General features: G+C 33.8%; 1 protein-coding gene across 6 annotated transcripts in view; it reads left to right on the top strand.

Moving 5' to 3' along the window:
- Nucleotides 1-9,773, top strand: part of LOC138694820 (uncharacterized) — a 29,055-nt gene extending 19,282 nt beyond the window's left edge. For all 6 annotated transcript variants that reach the window (XM_069818922.1, XM_069818921.1, XM_069818924.1 and 3 more), the window contains 3 exons: nucleotides 1,080-1,262; nucleotides 4,965-5,273; nucleotides 8,755-9,773. In XM_069818922.1, coding sequence (XP_069675023.1) covers nucleotides 1,080-1,262; nucleotides 4,965-5,273; nucleotides 8,755-8,979 — 717 coding nt within the window. In that variant the 3' untranslated portion in view covers nucleotides 8,980-9,773. The remainder of the gene's footprint in view (nucleotides 1-1,079; nucleotides 1,263-4,964; nucleotides 5,274-8,754) is intronic.
- The last annotated feature ends 11,545 nt before the right edge of the window (nucleotides 9,774-21,318 follow it).

The following is a 21,318-nucleotide window of genomic DNA, read 5'->3' as shown; positions in this document are numbered from 1 at the left end:
GTGAAAATTACGTTGTTCGTATGTGTAATACCTGCCTTTATTTCAATTAAATATTGCGAAATTCTTGTACATTCATTTATGCACGATTCAATAATTTACAATTGCACAGCACAGATATTTAGATATGTTGAAATTATAGGTTATGTTTACTGTACCAGTTGCTTCTTTCTGTCTAAATTTAGTGCTCTCCAACGCCTTGCCATTCATATGAAAATTATAGGTTATGTTTACTATATTTAACTTATATTCCTAAATTCGCAATCATACATTATAATTAAGCATAATGTCATGTATGATACCCCGGACATTAAATTTGTCTGTATTTTAATACTACAATTGAGTACTGAATTATTGTATTTATCTACTACTTAAGAGACGAAGTAACACACAATATAAATTCTTTTTTATTAAATCTCAAAATAGCTTCAATTCTAAACTTAAAATGTTGATGCAAACAGATTATGTTAACATGTAAAATTCTCTTCACATTAAAATAACACAGTTTTGTAATTATTTCTGCAACATATTATGCAACAAGAAGTAAACGAAACTTATGGACAAATTACACTAAATAAAGCTTAGCAATGATATGCAGTAAGTTATAATATAATATTTCACTGAGCTTCATACACTGAAATAAAAAACCCAAACAAACATTACAGCCTGGTCTAGATCGAAAAGGCATTGACTGTGCCGTATTTATTAGAGCATTCGAGGCCTAGGGGTTCATTTCCCATTCCTTCCTCCTCTTTCTACTTTTCTGTTCCTAGTGCTGACCTGCCATGGCACTAAAATCGTCCTTCAGTGGCTTAAGGAGGGAAAGCTAGTGATCAACAAGATCTCCCAACTAGGTCCAATGGACCCGTCGACCAATAGCAGGTGTGGTCCTCCAGACATTCTGGGGGTTGTGTGTGAATGAAGTAGCCACCAAAACGTTAAAATATGGTGTTCACTTAAATCGGCTACAACTTGCCATTTTCACTCCAATACTGTTGTATATAAGTTATTTTATTGTCAATTAATATTAATCTTTACGCATATTTTATTGTTGTTAATATTATTGTTGTAACATGTTGTAGGAAATGTGCCAAGAGTCTGAATTTCCTAAAGAAAATCCCATGCCTCGCCCTTTTGCGGATGAGTTAACCATTTTAGAGGATAATTTTGAAAAATACAAGGAATTAAATTCACAGTTTCCTAAAGTTATTCTCAAACGTGTGGAAAATTTCAAGCAAGAAGCTAAATCTGCTGTCGAGAAAAAGGTAAGGTGGTTCACTAGATTATTATGTATTGTTAGATTCAAATTAATATTGCTTCTACCATAAACCTCAGACACTATTATTGGCAATCTTTTCAAAGTTCAATCTTCTACAAATTTCAGGACGTCAGTGCATACAATTACCTGGTTCTGCCGAATTTCTTTAAATTTTCCGACTCCTGTATTTAGAAAAAATTCTCCCGTATTTTTTTTAAGATAATACTTTTTATTCTACTTTTGAGATTTAATACTTTTGTGCATAGGTTAATAAATAATTTGGAATCTATTAAGGGAAGCTGTTAAAAAAGTTATGAATAATGTCCTCGAGTGTCAAAAAAATATTATGGTGGTGACCAAAAAACATTTAGTTAGGGTTGTCATACGTCTATATTTTGTACAAACAGTTTGTATTTTAAGACCTGGGTCCATGACTGTATTCTACAATTAAAAAAGTGACGAAATATACATGTCTTTTGGTTCGGGCTTGGAAAAGAGAATAATAATTAGTTACTATATCCTTCAATAGATGAAACCTGCTACCTAGTCACCGACAGTAATACCCACTGTTCTGTACAACACACTTTGGTTTTAAGTAAACATCAAAGACCAAAGCACTGTAGTCACAGATAAGGTATAGGAAGCTCATTTCCAGGAGAAAATATGTATATATGTATCTAATATCTACCCACTTCACTTTACGTGATTCGGGTTATGTATATTGCGGATAGATGGCAGGACTGTGACCCATTTTCTAGTTAGACTGAGGCAAATGAGGTCGGATCTCAGTCACTTGGCTTACGTAAACTCAAATTTTGTGTTTTTATATAACATATTAATTACCGTATTTTAATGAAGCACATCGCGTTGTCATCGGCTGCTTGTCTATGCAAATGACGGGAATATATTAAGAGAAAATCCACAAACTATTAGGGAAAACACGGGAATTTTACTTGAAGCAAGTAAGGAGATAGATTTCAAATTAAATCCCGAAAAGACGAAATATATGATTATATCTCGTGATCAGAACATTGTATGAAATGGAAATATAAAAATTGGAAATTTATCCTTTGAAGAGGTGGAAAAATCCAAATATCTTGAAGCAACAGTAACAAATATAAATGACACTCCGGAGGAAATTAAACTCAATATAAATATGGGAAATGCCTGTTATTATTCGATTGAGAAGCTCTTGTCATACAGTCTGCTCTCAAAAAAGCTGAAAGTTAGAATAATTTATAAAACAGTTATATTACTAGTTGTTCTGTATGGTTGTGAAACTTGGACTCCGTTTGAGAGAGGAACAGACATTAAAGGTGTTTGTGAATAAGGTGCTTAGGAAAATATTTGGGGCTAAGAGTGTTGAAGTTACAGGAGAAACTTACACAACGCAGAACTGCAGGCATTGTATTCTTCACCTGACATAATTAGGAACATTAAATCCAGACGATTGAGATGGGCAGGGCATGTAGCACGCATGGGCGAATCCAGAAATGCGTATAGAGTGTTAGTTGGGAGCCGGAGGAAAAAGACCTTTGGGGAGGCCGAGACGTAGATAGGAACATAATATAAAAAATATAATGAATTTAAATACTATTATAGTCACAATCATGCCATGGTATGAAAGAAAAATTACACAACCTCGAGCGGGAATCGAACCTGCGACTTCCTGATCTCCGGTCAGGCGCTCTACCACTGAGCCAAAGGCTTGGAAATATCCTTTCATACTGGCGACTCTGTTATAGAGTACTGTCTGTAGTGTCTGATCTAGTCAGCACTGCTTATGGGTGTGAAGAAACTTTTTACAAATGTAATCTTCATCTTACGATGTTTGGTGACATATACACGTCCGTTGATGTGACATATTAATGAATTTAAATACTATTATAGTCACAATCATGCCATGGTATGAAAGAAAAATTACACAACCTCGATTCATTAATATGTCACAAAATAATATTCTCATAAATAAAATACTAGCATATTTACCCAAAAAAATTAATTGAAAAGATATAATCTTTTGTCTGAAGTTTTAAAAGGTGTTCCTTATTTTTGATTTACAAGACCAATATTTTTGTTAAATTATTAAAACTAGAAGAAATAAAAAAAACAAAATCTATAAATATTAAAGATATCCAATGAAATAAAAAAGTCATAACAACAGATCCATCAACGGACGTATATACGTCACCAAACATCGTTAGATGAAGATTACATTTATAAAAATATATTTGAGAGAGGTGGGATATGATGGTAGAGACTGGATTAATTTTGCTCAGGATAGGGATTGATGGCGGGCTTATGTAGGACAGCAATGAACCTCTGGGGTCCACACCTGTGGAGTACCGGTTAGCGCATCTGGCCGCGAAACTAGGTGGCCCGGGTTCGATTCCCAGTCGGGGTAAGTTACCTGGTTGAGGTTTTTTCTGGGGTTTTCTTTCAACCCAATATGAGCAAATGCTGGGTAACTTTCGGTGCTGGACCCCGGACTCATTTCACTGGCATTATCACCTTCATCTCATCCAGATGCTAAATAACCTAAGCTGTTGAGAAAGCGTCGTAAAAATAACCTACTAAAATAAATTAAAAAAAAGGACCTCTGGGTTCCCTAAAATCCATAAGTAAGTATGTATACAGCATTGTAGAAGTACGTATTTGAAAAAAAATATATACATATATATATATATATATATATATATATATAGACCTGTCTTGCCATAAAATTTGTTCCCGAGGCCAGAAATGTTCTGGCTGGGTTTGGCTTCTGCATTTCGGATGTTTTCGCGGGTTTTGAGGTTGCACTTGAAACACTGTAACTGAGGCACATGTATTCTGGTCTCGTGGCCTGGCCGTACTCACCCACCTATCAGTTTTCTCTTTTCCCATCCATAGTCCAGTCTCTTGTCAATGACTGTCTTAAGAGTGGGATGGGGTGAGAATAGCAGTGGTGGCTCGTCTTCCAAAATAAGACATAAATAATCTATTCTCTGTCTAGCAGGCCAGTTTTTGACTTATGAAAACTGTTGTACTATTGTACTTCATAGTACAGCAGTGAGTGTGGTCTAGTGTTGTTATGTGTTTCAGAAAAATCTAAACCGAAACAGATGAGAGCAACAATGATGATGTTTTTAATTAATCCTTAGACATACTATTTCGAGAAAAGATAATATGCAGAGAAGATAAATTTTAAAGAAAGACAGACCTACGCAGCATTGATAATTTTTCAGAAAGATAATCTTAAAACGCGAGCTTTCAATGCATCCGGGTATGGGCAACATAAGTATTATTTAGTTATGTAGTGCTGTTGGCCGTGCTTTTTGCTGTTGGAAAAAAGAAATAACAGTTTGATGTATTGAGGGCTTCAGAGACCTGATTGAAATTTATGCTTCCTTTTTAGACGATTAATTTAAACCTGTAACTCCATATGTTAGTACGGAATGTTTCTAGCTCTAATGACTGGTTTGTTACAGTTATGAAGTGCCTACTCTGTGTCAGAGAATTTTTATAGAAGTTCACATAATTCTTCATGGTGTGAGAGTAATGAAATAATTCAAATTCATGCAATAATTACGGGAGAAATGGTTGTGCCCAAAATAAATCTAGTATATATCAAATTACAGATGGACCTATCCTATTTGAAATCGTGTCTTTGGAGTGAAAAGTCAATATTCTAGCTATTTCTATTGTAATTCAGAATATTTCATTTCAGGGTGCAAAAAAATGTTTAATGAAAATGAAGGATAACAAACCTGAAGAAAATGGAGAAAAAATAGGTAGCTGTCTAAAAAAATTGATAGAATTTCGAAAACGTCGAGCTAATTCAGCACACAAAAGCAAGATTGCTGAAAATAATACACAGAAAATGCCAAATTACAGACAGAATTCTTTGAATGAGAAGAGCATCCTACAAGTGCAAAAAACAGAACTTAAGAGCTCAAGAGATAATACATGCCAATGGACGCGAAAGAGACCATACATAATTCTGCAAGACATAAATAAAATTTTACTATCCAGAAAGGTAAGTTACGGTACATACCATATTTTTTTCTTCTGATGCCACCAGGTTGTCTTTCGACATTTCTGGTCTTCTTTCCTATAAGTAGCTTAGGTGTAACCCACTTCTGAGCTTGGGACACCTGGAAGGCGGAGTTACATTACCCCAATGATTAATGATTATGTGGCGCCAGGAGAGGTCTTAAATCTAAACTTATCCAACGAGTAAATTCCAGATCACGTACAAACCGAATAATTCCCTTCATAGAAAAATTCCTGTGCTCTCACTGGAAATCGAACCCTGGACCTCATGAATTGTAGCCAGAAGCTCTGGATATTAAGTAGCACCCTAGATCATATATGTAACAGATAACTCCTCGCTAAGTTAAAATCGGCAGCACTTTGAAGAGAACAACCGCCAGGATCGCCACCCGTCCGCCGTAAACGAAAACGAGATGGCAGCACAGTCGCTAATGCAATTCAAATGGGTATTATGACGTGACTCCTTATGTAACAACTAGATGGCAGCATAGTAAACCTGACAAAAGTTGTTAACCTCAAAACCTATAACCCCGACATATCTGTTACATATATGATCTAGGGTAGCACATACAGATACACATAGTAATTAATTAATTCACTTCTATGTTTGAGTGTTTTTAGCCTGTAACGCCAATTATCACAGTAAAGGTACAGAGCTAGATGATAATTAATTTCATCAAATGAAGTGAACAGAGGCGTCATTTCAGTTTTGGAAGAGGGGCAAGGTTTTTTAGGGAAGACTTTATAGAATAATATATATCACATGGCCTAGGCCTTCCCTATTTTTTTGTGAAATGGATATTTTCCATACTGTAAACCGGAGTAAACTTCACCATAAAGAAACATGATCTGATGCAATGAACATGTTTTTGAAGTTTATTATTTTTTCTTCATTTTATTTTTTATTATTTTGAGTCAGAGATAAGGATGATATTACAGTTTATTTGTTATTTTTTTGTTTTGTTTTATGATCATTTTCTCTTCACTTCACAGTACATTTCCTGTTTCCACATGTAGGCCAAGTTTTTAGCTTTTTATACATCTTGATTACACAACTTTTAACACTGTATCACTTCGGAATATGTTTTTATCCTACTTAATATACGCTACATACTTTACATGCGTTAATATGATGTAGGAACAAGCGAATAAACAGAACAGTTTTATTGATAAATAAATTTTAATTTCAATTAGACCCTAATGAAAACAAAAATTGTACTTTTATTTACAATGGGAAACAACCACTAATGCTGCACAGGATAACGTCTTGGTTTCATTTGAGCAGTCATTAACTAGCTCATCTCTCATTTCTTAAGCGTTTATAAAAGTGCAACATTTTAATAATAAAAGTACAGTTCTCAAATTTTTATCTCTTAAATATCCAGCCACTCGATTTGCTTTGATGAGTTGTTGTCTAACCTCTTTATCTATAGATCTTGATTACACAACTTTTAACACTGTATCACTTCGGAATTTTTATGATAATAACTTTCTTGTGTTAAATATTATTAACGTACCTTGTTAACATGTTTCGACCTATTTTTTTAAAAGACATGTTGGTTCAGAAAAGTGTGAATACAATTAATAATTATATATAATAAATAAATTTTCAGTCATATACACTTTTCAGTTTGTGAGATCAGATAATCTGTTACATCACAATATTTAATACAAAGTCACTAATATTTTCGACTTTAAAAAGTCATCATCAGGTGCATGAGAAGCAAACAATTTTAAATTAGGTGATAGTTGATCTAACAATTAATAATATAGTAAGTAATGCACATGCTGGCATTTACAAGTATGTAAGTTTCGTGCCTCTTGAGTAAACTGTACACGGTAAAGCAGAACACTGATGCTAAATTCTCGTATGTATATAAAACAAGGAAAGGCACAGCATGATATTAACCTTATACAATTAAGGCTAAATATTCTCATTAGGTCATATCATTAAAATTAAATTTGTGCAATTTGATATTAACTATGTTAAAATGTTATATATAATGTATAAATTTAAAGGGGTGGGAAAAGCTGTGATGCAAATGCTGTTGGTAGGAGAGCACGCAGTCTAATTCGTCGTGGTGAATGCCATATTTGTCTGAAAATATTTAAGTTAATAGCTTATTATTAATTTTGAAAGGTTGTGAGTGACTTTGTATTAAATATTGTGATGTAACAGATTATCTGACCTCACAAACTGAAAAGTGTATATGACTGAAAATTTATTTATTATATATAATTATTAATTAAATGTTTCGACCTATTTTTCGGTCATCTTCGGAACTGGTCGTTGTTGGTCTTGGCGCCAATAAACCAACAGGATTATAACGAAGAACTAAACACAATCAAATACATAGCACAAGAAAACGGATACAACCCCAACATAATAGACAACATAATACGTAAGACAAAACAAAACCACAAAAAACAGAATAATACAACACAAACACAAGAACACAAAAAAATACATCACACTAACATACGAAAACAAAAACACACATAAAATTGCAACCTCATTCAAGAAATTAAACTACAACATCGCATACAGAACAAATCAAATAACACTCTACAAAAACATCTCAACACACAAACAACACAAACAAACAAATACAACCACACAGGCGTATACAAACTCAAATGCAACACCTGCAACAACTTCTACATAGGACAGACAGGCAGATCATTTCAAACACGTTACAAAGAACACATCACAGCCATAACAAAATTGCAAAATACCTCCACATATGCAGAACACATCACAAATGCCAACCACACCTACAGAGGCATCACCACAGACATGGAAATACTGCACATCCAACCAAAAAGCCAGAAACTCAACACACTAGAAAAATACGAAATATACAGACACACGAAAACACAACCCAACGATATACTCAACACACAAGTCAATTTCAAAACACATACACTCTTTGACTCTACACTACGAACGCACCCACACAGGAAACAAGAGACGCCAAGACCAACAATGACCAGTTCCGAAGATGGCCGAAAAATAGGTCGAAACATGTTAACAAGGTACGTTAATAATATTTAACACAAGAAAGTTATTATCATACAAACTCTTTATCTAGTTCACAGTAATATGATCTTAAGATCCAACATCCTGTGGTGGGTGTATTGCAGTACTGGTAATTCTTGCAAAATAAACTTGTGATAAATAATTCATGGAGATTACGAACCCAGTGTGCTACTGTGAGTGTGATGTTCTGTTTTGCAATAGGTGGACTTCACGTTTTGGGGCCCATTATCTAATATAGATCGAAAAAGCCAAAAAGTATTGGTATATAGTATCATCCAATAAAAGCTGAATACCACCTACAATTGTTGTTGTTGTTATTATTATTATTAATATTATTATTATTATTATTATTATTATTATTATTATTATTATTATTATTATTATTATTATTATTATTATTATTATTATTATTATTATTATTTAGGATGTTGGACCCCGGCGCAAAAGTGAGAGACTAAATGGTGTGAATAGAACCATGAAGCAGAGGTTCAATTGTGGTGACTGTGGAAAATTTTTCATAAAGGAAGCTTATCTTCAGAAACATCTCACAACACATCTTAGAGTTTCTCCAAGAAAAGTTTGCAAATATGTATATCGAAACAGAGAAGAAATAATTCATCACATGCTCACTTATCCTTCCTCAATGTAAAATATACACAGATGTTTATTTGAATATTAATTCATTCCTTGTTTTTGCAGCTTGAATGTATATTATTTTTTTTGTAACAATATCACCTTTTTTTGTGTTCGTTTAGGGACAAACATAATCATTTTAGTGCATTTATGTATAAAAATCTGTCCAAAGCTGTTAATATAATTAATTAGATACATGTTAAATTATTAATCAGTTTAAAGTAAATTCAATAGGGAAAATATATAACTTATATTTTAAAAAGCACTGTGGTGGATGTAATGCAGTAATTCTAGCAAAGACTGTAATAATGATTTAAATCATATGTACTGGTACTAATTATAAGTTTTATTTAATATACCGGTATGTCTTGTAAATTTATGTTACTTGTTCACATTTCTTACATAGTGATGAAAAAAGGAGTGGATTCGAACATATTCATTACAAAATAAAAGAAAAATATTAATTGAAAATAAATTTGTATTATAAAACCGAAACTTGCAAAACGATAATTTGGTTTATATTCCTATATCGTTTGTAGCAGAAATAATATACCAGTAATGTATTTATGTGCTAAGACAATAAAAAAATGGTAAAAGAGGATCCTGCCCTCATAAATTGTGAGAAACAAATATTACAGAATGCTGTAAGTATTATAATATTCATGTAATACTGATAATGAATTCCTTCATCTGTTATATTGTATTACTTTTAAGTTGCATTAATATTTATGTACTAGTACTAGCACCCATGTCACTGTCATGTCTGTGCATATAATCGTCATAAATTTTCAATAAAGTGGAGAACAGATAGAATAATATGATTTTTAATTTGCAGTTTCAGAAGATGAAGGACATAATTATTATCCTTTAGGTTTTAATTTGAAGATATATTGGTCTATAACCGAAAATAATATACTGATAAATGGTCATTTCTTTTCCCAAAGCAGTGTCTTGAAGGGGGGGGGGGAGAGTGGAATACTACTCTAGTTGGGAATCCGGGCACCAGACCTGATTTCTAGATATTTTTAAGGAAATAAAGACACGAAATATTGACAGAACAATTTTTTACATTAAAGAAGAATTCTGTTAAAGCACATATTTTTAGGGAGGTAAAGGTACAAAACACTGACAAAACTACTTCTTATACTAAAGAAGAATTCTGTTATAGTAATATGCATTACAAGAGCGGTATGTTGAAGTTTTCATGTTCGAGGAAAAGTTTGAAAAAGCGAAACGTAGTTGAGCTTTTTTAATTTCCGAGAATTGAAAGAAAACATACCGCTCGTGTATTGTAGGCCTACATTATTTTGTGCGAAGATCGTTTATTACATACCTGAAAGAGGAATTTCTAATTAGTTGCAATGAAATCTCCATCTTGGTTTCTGTTCAATGACGGCAAATTTGCAAAACAAAAATATCTATCTTCAACATTGTTGCTTTAAAATGTTTTCTGTGTTTACTATACTCCAGCAGGCCGTGATATGTATGTCTTTTTTCCCCCCCAGTCTATGATGAGTCTGGAATCTTGTTGATTTTTTCACGGCTTCCTTAATGTTACTTGCATCACGAATGCAGTAACTTTAGTGGAGTTGTAGAGTTTACTTAATTTTTGCAAATATTTGAAAACAATAATTAAGAGTGCAATTTAGGTGAAATTGCAGTGATAAGTTTCCAATTTATAATTATTACTATATTGAACGTCTCTAAAAATAATATGTTAAAAGCCTAAAGCAGTAAAATCAATATGCCACTTAAGCGGTAAGAAGAGGGAAATTGTTATGTGTGTTAGGTTGGGAATACTGAATGTGGAATTTTAGACTTTCCGCGGATTGGTTTTGTGCGGAAACCAAGCAAATACACATGATCTCGCACAAAATCATATATTATTGGTACTGAAATAACAATAATGTTTTCAACAATTTTTAAGAAGTAGGCTACTATTGTAGGGTTATGACTAAAGTATTATACTTCTTAAGTGCAGTGATGTAGTTAGGTCAGAACAAAGTTTCGGTTAAAATTTTAGTTGGACTTTGCTGTTCTGGTGAAAGATTAATATGACTTCACCGCTCCGGTATAAATAATCTTTTAATTCTATGTAAATATTTATCAGTAAAGCGATTCTGTTTTTTTATTGGGTTCAGTATTCTAGCAAATTTCAGTTTACAGTAGGCTTCCATTAAACATAAACACACTACGTTAGAAAAAGATGGAATGAGATATCAGCAGTCCATCTTTTTTTCTCTATGCAGTTCAGTGCTATGCACGCAAACAGAGAATGCACTCTGTTGTATGAAGGTGAAGTTAGTCTCAAGAAATGCCGCCAAGCTAGTCAATTTCCAGTGTCACAATTTGAAATTTTTTATCGTTAAGTGATGAACAAATGAATTTACTTGTAAATGACCTGAATTTGGTTAACACAAAAAAGTGGTCTCCTGAGATTGATATCACTGGAGTTGATAAAAGTGTATGCAGACTCTGCGATATTTTTCGTTTGCTATAAAAGTGATTCTTCATAACTGCTTTCTGTGGATTTATTGACTTTGAAACTGAAATACATGAACTGAAAATTTTAAAACAAAAATCGACATTCTGCCAATTTCAACATCAGAGTGCAAAAGATCATTCAGCACAATGAATGAAGTAATATCAAAGAAAAAATGCTCTCCTAGTATCCTGGAAAGTGGGTTGATATTCATAAGTGGTGTTGGCCCTTCACTTCAAGAGTTCAATCCACACCCTTACGTACAATCCTGGTTGCGAGATAGCAGATGAAACAACATATAGGAAACGACAGCCAGTGAAAGAAGTTGCATATGAGGCAATCTGGTGTCTTCTGAAATAAACTGTGAGGTGAGTTCCACTTAAATTTTTTTCCTGCTACAGCATTGCTTAAGAGTTTCTATAAATAAGATATTTCAGTTAGGATACAACTTTGCAACGAATAATTAGGCTACACGATAGTGACTTAGGTACATCTGCATATTAATTTTTCTTAAATAAATATGCCTACAGTTATTAAAAAAAATTATAGCTTTTTCTTACTGATTATAAGACTGATTATTAAATATGTTTATAAACTGAGTTATTTTTTTATTTCTCTTGCCCAAGTAACATTTCAATTTCAATAACAAAGTTTGCCAGCCATTGTAATAAAATTCCCATAGCTTGTTTAAATTATAGAATTTCAACATTTATTAAAACATTAGAGAGGCAGAGAGCCCTGACGAAATATCTTTGTGGGATGGGGGGCACAATTCCTATGGGTGACCCACCTCAAGCTTGAAACTAGCCTTGTTACTTTATTTTTGTTCGTAACAAAAAGAAAGTATTACTCCTATGTTTTCTTTATTTCTAATTCTTGGGTGAGGAGAGAAAAGGTAGGGAAAAGTGGAACGAGTTTCAGGGTCAAGGCTGTGAATGTGCAAAGAGAAAGGGGTCAGGAAGAAAGTGACTTTGGACATTTTATTTGACACACATAATGTAAGAATGTCCACACACAAACATGTGAATAAGATTTTCAGTAAAGTCACATAACTACGTACGTATTTGAAAATTTACCACGGACTAAAAGGGTTATCATTAAGATCTTTCGTCTTTTTCGTTGTCACTTTTTTTGAGGATAAAGAAACTACTAGGTGAGTGAAAAGTAAGTGCCTTTTGAACATTGCTAAAAACTTTATTAATAACTGGTCGATTGTGATGAAACAAGTTTTACTGTGGACCTTAGAATGGTAGAAATTGTCTGCAATATTAAAATTCCACATAGCACCAACATTTTTACATCAGTTCCTCTAATCATTTGGGGTTAGCCTCCTGTGGTATGTTGATCAGAACATACTGTAGATGCGAATATGGTCCTCCAGTTGATCCAGAGTTTGTGGTTTGTTGCCCACTCCCACAGGAAGAAGTCATATGGCGTGAGGTCAGGACTCCATGCTGGCCACACTGTGACTTTAGGACAGTTTTGTATCTTTTCACCAATAGACTCCGTGTTTTCTCGCGCCCAGTAATAGTGACAATTGTGATGGTTCATAAACTCCCTTACATGAAACATGCCTTTGTCGCTCCAAATTATGTTTTTAAACAACTGGAACCAGACTTGTACCAAATGAGCATGATCTCCCCATGCTCCATCTGATGGTCATAGTCTTTCGCCGATAATTTCTGACAGTACTGTGGCTTCCACTGAGAAAAATTAAATTTAATTCTGTCTTTAGAACAGTTTGAATTGCCTGGCGGATTAAGCCACTTTCGTGACCAGTCTGGCATATTGACTTTTTGGGAATTTTGGCATGCAGAGCAGCATCAAAATGTTGTCTGGACCAAAAGTCCTTTTCCTGGACTGTCTAGGCGAAATCTGGATGTTAGCAACCCTACTTCGGACCCTACCTCTGTAAAGAATAAAAAATGCTGTAAGGTTTCCAGATCTGGGGAGCATAATAAAGCAAAACGAAAAAGTATATGTAAGGAAGTTCCCTCTTCTTCCTTTCCATATTGCTTATAGGCCTACATGAGTAATTGTCGAAACCTATGCAAGAGGACTATTAGCCCCCTAGAACCTATGACTTCAGGGAATAGTGATTTTCAGTGTCTCTCGCTAATATTTAAACTCCCTTTATTTAACAAGGAAGGAATTTGTTGGTCCCACCTTTACATACAATCCGTATTAATGGCAGAAGGGATGTCAGTCCTATGTGCCTGCCACCTTTATCACCAAAGAAAATGTCCCTGGTACTAATTTCTGTTAGAAGCTGAGTAAACCCCAAGGCCGCAAAGAGGCCAGAAGGATTAGATCGATGGAGTTAATCCATGGCCGCATCGGGAATCGAACCGCGACCTGCAGCTTTGGAGCATTACATCTTAACCACGGTGTTACCATCCGTCCTATAATTATGTGTAATTAAGCATTGTAATTGTAATTATGTGTGTCTCTTTATAGCCTACATTATGTAGGCCTATTGTGCTGGGTAGAACAGTAAGACATATATAGGATACCGGTATATATATATATATATATATATATATATATATATATATATATATATGCCTATATTTTTTTCTAGTTTTACAATGTTCAATGTTAGTACATTTTTCCAGAGCCCATGATTACAATGATTATAATTTTATGTATTTTTAATAAATCTCCTCCATTCTTGTCTGTTGTTTAGTCAACTGTACGAAGACAGGTTTGAACCTGATAAGTGACACCAATAAGGCATCACTCATGATGTAGAGAATGACGCCGAGTATAGTTGAGTTGATGTGATGCCGGTTAAGAAGGTTTTAAGCCTGGTTGACAAGACTCGAAATGCAAGAAAAATCACAAGGACTAGACAGTGCAGCTTTTAAACACCCTGCTGTTTTGTAAGTGGTGGTTAAGAGGATTAAAGACCCTTAGCGCTAACTAATGGAAGTGCTGAATGACAAGAATGGCAGGTATGAGGAGTGAGGGGCATGACTTGCATGTTTATAAACTATACCTACTAGAAATATTAGCTATTACTACATATGGATCCTAGCTCTACTCATGAGTCAACTAAGCCAGGAGATAAGGTAGGATGGCCAGTTTCTTTCCCTCCTCCATTGCATATATCTTAAGTTTGATTAGTGTAATATGTTACTAGAAATAATTTGTTCTTCCTCTGATACATATTGTCAAGTGAGATGTTCTGGTACTGCCTGATAATAGAAGATGTAGGCTACATATCAACCAGAACCTTAGAGATACATTCTTGTCCACTAGACCATACATTTTCATTAACATCCATCAACCTCATGTAACAATAATAATAATAATAATAATAATAATAATAATAATAATAATAATAATAATAATAGCAACAATAACAACCAGAATAATAATAATAATAATAATAATAATAATAATAATAATAATAATAATAATAATAATAGCAACAATAACCAGAACAATAATAATAATAATAATAATTTTAACAACAACAACAACAATAATAATAATAATAATAATAATAATAATAATAATAATAATAATAATAATAATAATGTAAAGGGAAGGTACACGTAGAAAAGAGTACGCCTATTTCCTGCTGTGTAGGTTTCGTTAGGTATGAACTTATGAGATGTTTTCATAGCAGAATTGAATCGTTTTTTTCTCTTGGTGGAGGATAAATTAGCAGTACTCAGACGGAAACAAAGATTGAGAGTGGTAGGAAAAAGAGAACTCGAAGAATCAGTGTAATTGATCTTTTATTTACAACTCATTAAAATAATACTGATCAGACCTTTAAAATATTTGAAGAAGTCTTTTGTTGTTCACAGATCATTGTGCAAATTGTTACGTGATTCAGAATTGTTGTATAATTACAAATATCAAATCAGTTAAGTTTAGCATTCATGTCGTATCCCACTCTCAAAGTTTAGATTCAGTACTGTACTGTTTAAAATTGACCATTGTTGTAAATTAGATACTGAACATCTATAACAATGTTTGTAGCACAAAGGAACGTACTTTTTATAATACAATTAATTGTGTACGGTATATTTTGCGTGTTTTAATACCCGAATTTTCATGAACGATTAAATCAACTGATTGTTGCGTGTGACTTCAAGAAATGTGTTAGGTAGACTTTGTTTTAAATTTGCTGTTATGGTAAGCATGAATATTAACAACGTTAACTACATAACTACACCCTGCTACAGATCGTGGTATGTACATTCTACATAACTATCAGAAGTCATATTACTCATTGGTCTGCTGCATGGGTGCCTGTAGTTGTTATGAATCTTATGAAGTTGAAGTTGAAGACAGTGAGATGTAGTGTTGCATTATGGCTAAATTTGAGGCTTTGTATTTCATAACTTACCAAAAACAACATCAGATCATATGTGCTGCTGGTTTTCATTGACCTTTGGTGTACATTGTAACATCTCACTGACTATCAAAATCTTTAAGAAAATAGAACAGTTAACAAATCTCTTCATACTAACCTAAAAAAGGTTGTAGCACATTAATTGTTATTATTTTTTAAAATAAATGTTTATTGTAGCCATATAACAATTTGCAGTTTATTTGAGAATTAATGCTATGAATAAAATTTGAAATAGTGTATTAGTTAATCAGCACAACGACACTAGAAAGATGAGGCAACTATTCTAATTTCATTCAACAGCAGTTTGCAGGATACATGTACATAAGTAGGAGACTTACATAATATGCCGGTAGGCCTATGTGAATGAATTTCATTTCAATTGACTGCTATTGAAGAGCCAAAGGACTTTATAAATCTGTAGTGCATGGTAAAAAGGGCGTAAGTCAGGAATAGACGTGGTTTTGAGTTATGATCTTCATGTGAATAGCAGGCCTATTAAAGGGCATACCTATTTCTATCCTTGGTGAATGTAGAGTATCCAACGCCCACTGAACGAATATTTCACTTTTATCACTGCCAATGTTGCGCTATAATCGTATATGCAAGGTAGGCTATAACAAAAACCTAAACTAACCAAACCTAACCTGTCAAAGAAGCAACAAGTTATGCTAAATATATGTAAAATTGGCCTATGTTTCTATAGTGGGCGGGACATAAGTAACATTGACCCTATCCTCTTCCACAATGATGTTGAACGTCAGATTTCCAGCCCATCATAATGATACTGGTCCTCATTTCAAACTTTGCTTATGCTGTACTGAAAACTTGCAAATTAAGACCAGTGTCGAAGTTAAAGTGTAAAAACTGTTAGGTGAAAAAAATCTGCTTACCTTGTATCTTTTTTGAAGTAAATGTTCCTCGGCTTTTCTATAACAATTTTTTGTGACACAGCCTACAAAAAATGATGAGCACTCATTTTCACCTCCAAACAGAATACAGGTATATAACAATATACCTTGTTTGTCTCAGAGCACTCTGTTAGCCAAGGATATTTCTTATACCATGAAAATTGAAATTTTCTATTTGTCTTTCTCCATCCGCTGTTTTAGTATGTAAATGTACTGTCGCTCTCCTATCTTCGTAAGCTCATTTTGTTTCATAGGTATGCCCAACTTAAAAATGGTTTTGCTTTTAATTCTGCAAATAGGCCTAATTACATCAATGTTCTCTCAATATGAGCCATTTTACACAAGATTAGTATGTAACACACACACACACACACACACACACATGATCATGTACTTATCTAGCCTGACGAGTTTACTTCCTTGGTTTGAATTGTAAATTATTTAAAAATAGCGTGTAAGAGGGCCTTAGACTATAAATGTTTAGTTTAAATGTAGTTCTGTTTATAAGTATGCATAAGGATGTAATTATTTGACTTATTTGAACTGTTGTATCAGTGAAGCGAGGTGAGTCAGTGAAGTTATGGTTTTACAGTGCAGTGAACAGTTCCGATCAGTGATAATTTATGGCGTCAATGAAATGTGTTCTATAGTGTCAGTGAAATGTGTTACAGAGTGTCAGTGAAATGTGTGCTAAAGTGTCAGTGAAATGCGTCATAGTGCCACTACAGGGAATGAGATGAGAATAAGTGAAAGACTATTGAAACTTATGTAGGACCTATACATAATTATGTAGGTTGTGTTGTAAAATTAGGTATTTTATTTATGTTTTATTATTATTGTGTTAAATTGTATTGTGTATTCTTATTGTATTGTGTATAAAATTGTATATGTGTTGTAAATTGTATTGTGTATTGTAGATTTTATTGTGTATTGCTTATCATTTTATTGTGTATTGTTAATATTGTATATACCACTGCCACCGGGTGCTTGCCCACTTGCAGTGTAAATAAATACATACATACACGCATGCATTTTTGATTAAACTAACAGTCAACAATGCAGCACATTCACAGGAAAAGAAACATAGTGCAGCATATTATATCGCGGTTGAGGCTATCCCCGCTTCTTGCTACCAAGTTGTAGTGAATCGATACCTCCTCCTCGGCCTCCCCTCAAGCTTGCGAGTGTCGCTGCCTGTGAGCAAGGCTGTCGCACCTCGCTATGAAGGTTTCTGTGATAAGCTTTGCGCAGTGAATTTAATATAATATAGAAGGATCGAAGTGAAGCTAAGTGTTACGATACATCATTATTATGAACTTATACTGTTACTAAGTATAATAATTAAATTTTTTGCGTAGGCTAAGCCTCAAAAGCCTCTTAAGAGCTTCGCCACTGTTTAAGACTTAATGCCCACTTTACTGCGGACTATAGGAATATTAATGACGAAAACAAACATATAGTAGTACTAGAATTTTTTTTTAAATAGGGCTACTCTCGAAACTTTTCAATTGCTGCCTTAACATGTAGGCTAGACTGTAAATATTTGTTATAATTACTTTTAATATATTGATTTGGTATGTTTGTACTGTAGTCCATTTAATAGCAGTGAGTGAAAAATTCAAATTTTAATGCCTTTTCCTGTGAGTAAAGTAATTGGAAGCCAGTTAATTGTAGACATGTAATGAAAAAAGTGAGGATATAAGCGAAGAAAAAAGAAAAGATGCTGGATGATTCAGTCCTAGAGAAACTGAAAATTTTTTGTAATAATAATTACCGGTATTATGTTAGTAGAGTCATGTTAGGTATTAGTTGGAAGGCCAAAGGGGAAAAAAAACCTTTGGGGAGGCCGAGACATAGATGGGAAGATAATATAAAAATGGATTTGAGGGAGGTGGGATATGATGGTAGAGAATGGATTAATCTTGCTTAGGATAGGGATCGATGGTGGGCTTATGTGAGGGCGGCAATGAACCTCTGGGTTCCTTAAAAGCCATTTGTAAGTAAGAGTCATGTCAGATCAAAAGAGTTTTATGTCCTTGAATATGACATAACTTTGTTAAAAAATAGATTCATTTTTTGTAACCTGAAAGCATTGGAGTACCAAAGGGGAGGTGGATGTATTTAGGGCAAATGAATCTTAAAAGAAATAATAATAAATAAATAAATAAATTTGATTAGTACTTCAATCTGATATTTGTGGTTTTCTTTCTGTATTATATTTAATTCATGCTTCTGCATACAGTGCTTGTACAAGCACTAGAAGTATTGTACTCGCAGTACTCGGTACTGTAATTGTATTGATTTTTGTATGTGTTATTTTCTTTTGTCGTAGGCCTACATAAAATATCCAGTAATACCAATTTCGTAGCTTAAGGTGACCGTTTTAATTTAAAAAAGGCGTAAACTATAGGATCTCTACAACATTGTTTGTGTCCTGCTTTTGAATCAGTTTTCCCTGTTCTTCACACGAGTATCTGGTAACCCTACTCTAAAAATAGCTTCGATAATAATGAAAATGTGGCAGTTACTTTCTTAGAGATGTCAGACTTACTTCTCTCGTTTCTGTAACAAGTAGACTCTAAACAAAATATTCTGAAAGTATCAAGAAATCAAGTTTTAGCATATGTTTGACTGGAAAGAGATGTTTGCTTCAACCAAAACTTAGAAAAATTAGTCAAAAAAATAATCTGCCAAGAGAAGAAATTAAATGGATGAAAGTGATGAACAAGCTAAATAATTCGCGTAGTAGAATAGTTACTTACTTACTTACTTACTTACTTACTTACTTACTTACTTACTTACTTACTGGCTTTTAAGGAACCCGGAGGTTCATTGCCACCCTCACATAAGCCCACCATTGGTCCCTATCCTGAGCAAGATTTATTTTTAACTAAGAAGGTAATTATGTTCTGCTTTTAATTAATTTTTTTTTTTAAATTCAGAGTGTAAAATACTTCAGTGCAGTAATTATATTTTTGGAAATTATCATTTCTGGCCTTAAATAAGTCTAGACTGGAATGTAATCTTCATCTTACGATGTAAGATGAAGATTACATTTGTAAAGTTTCTTTCTAACCCATAAGCAGTGCTGACTACATCAGACGCTATGGACAGTACTCTATAACAGAGTCGCCAGTATGAAAGGATAATTCCAAGCCTTTGGAGTGAGACAAACTCGATAGCTCAGTGCCTGACCGGAGAACAGGAAGTCGCAGGTTCGATTCCTGCTCGAGGTTGTGAAATTTTTCTTTCATACCATGGCATGATTGTGACTATAATAGTATTTAAATTCATTAATATGTCACATCAACGGACGTGTATACGTCACCAAACATCGTAAGATGAAGATTACATTTGTAAAGTTTCTTTCAAACCCATAAGCAGTGCTGACTACATCAGATGCTATGGACAGTACTCTATAACAGAGTCGCGAGTATGAAAGGATAATTCCGAGCATTTGGCGTGAGACGAACTCGATAGCTCAGTGGTAGAGCGCCTGACCGGAGAACAGGAAGTCGCAGATTCGATTCCCGCTCGAGATTGTGAAATTTTTCTTTCATACCATGGCATGATTGTGACTATAATAGTATTTAAATTCATCTAGACTGGAATACTGTTTTAGCATTAAGAGCATTATATAGTAGACCTTATATACTTCTTCTCATGTCTGATACCGGTAATCTCTTTTAGGGTGTAGGACAGAAATGAAATTTATCCATATATTCCTGTCTCCTAACATTCTTTTCACCTCATTCCATGTTTCCCCCATTCTTCTGATCTCTTCCCCCATAATTCTCCTCCAAGTCTTCCTAAGCCATATAGTAGTCTACATAAGACAAGTAGCCTATGTTGCAATTTACCTAAATTACTAAAAGTGTAATATTTCATTGCGATCCCAATTTAAAATTTAACATTGGGATGTTGAAATATCAAATAATAATTAACTTACACATTTTTCTTGTAATTATATTTAAAAATTTTGAGTTTATAAACCTGGAATGATTTTTTTTTTATTTATTTCTTTTAGTTGGTTATTTAATGACGCTGTATTAACTACTAAGTTATTTAGCATCGATAAAATTGATGATAGCGAGATGAGGATTACCTGACATTCGCTTTACGGTTGAAGTAAACTTCGGAAAAACCCAACCAGGTGGTCAACCTAAGTGGGAATCGAACCTGTACCTAAGCGCAACTCCGGATCAGCAAGCAAGCACCTTAACTGACTGAGCTAAACCAGTGGCAAGTGGAATGATATTTCCTCAAATCTAGTTATGCAAACATTTTGAACAAAATATCTAGTTTTATTGAAATACTGGTACCTCAATTGCACCCTCAGAAAATGAATTTTTGTGTAGTATGCATAATGTATAGCAGAATTTTCCAACTTCTGTATTTTCAAGTGGTGATGAAAACTAGTCGGACAAATTCTTAATAGTAGCCTAAGCCTAGCTACCAGTTTTGAGTTACTTTTCTGTAGGTATTGGTACTGAATGAGTACCGGTACAGAGAAACAGGGTAAAAGAAAATTTAAGCTATTTTGCACTGGCTCACTTTATTTGGAATGACTTTGTGTCAAATATTTATTAGAAAAAT

This window comes from Periplaneta americana, chromosome 2 (assembly GCF_040183065.1).
Source record: "Periplaneta americana isolate PAMFEO1 chromosome 2, P.americana_PAMFEO1_priV1, whole genome shotgun sequence".
Lineage (NCBI taxonomy): Eukaryota > Metazoa > Arthropoda > Insecta > Blattodea > Blattidae > Periplaneta > Periplaneta americana.
Note: the sequence above shows the minus strand (reverse complement) of the source record. Positions and strands in the feature narration are given on the sequence as shown.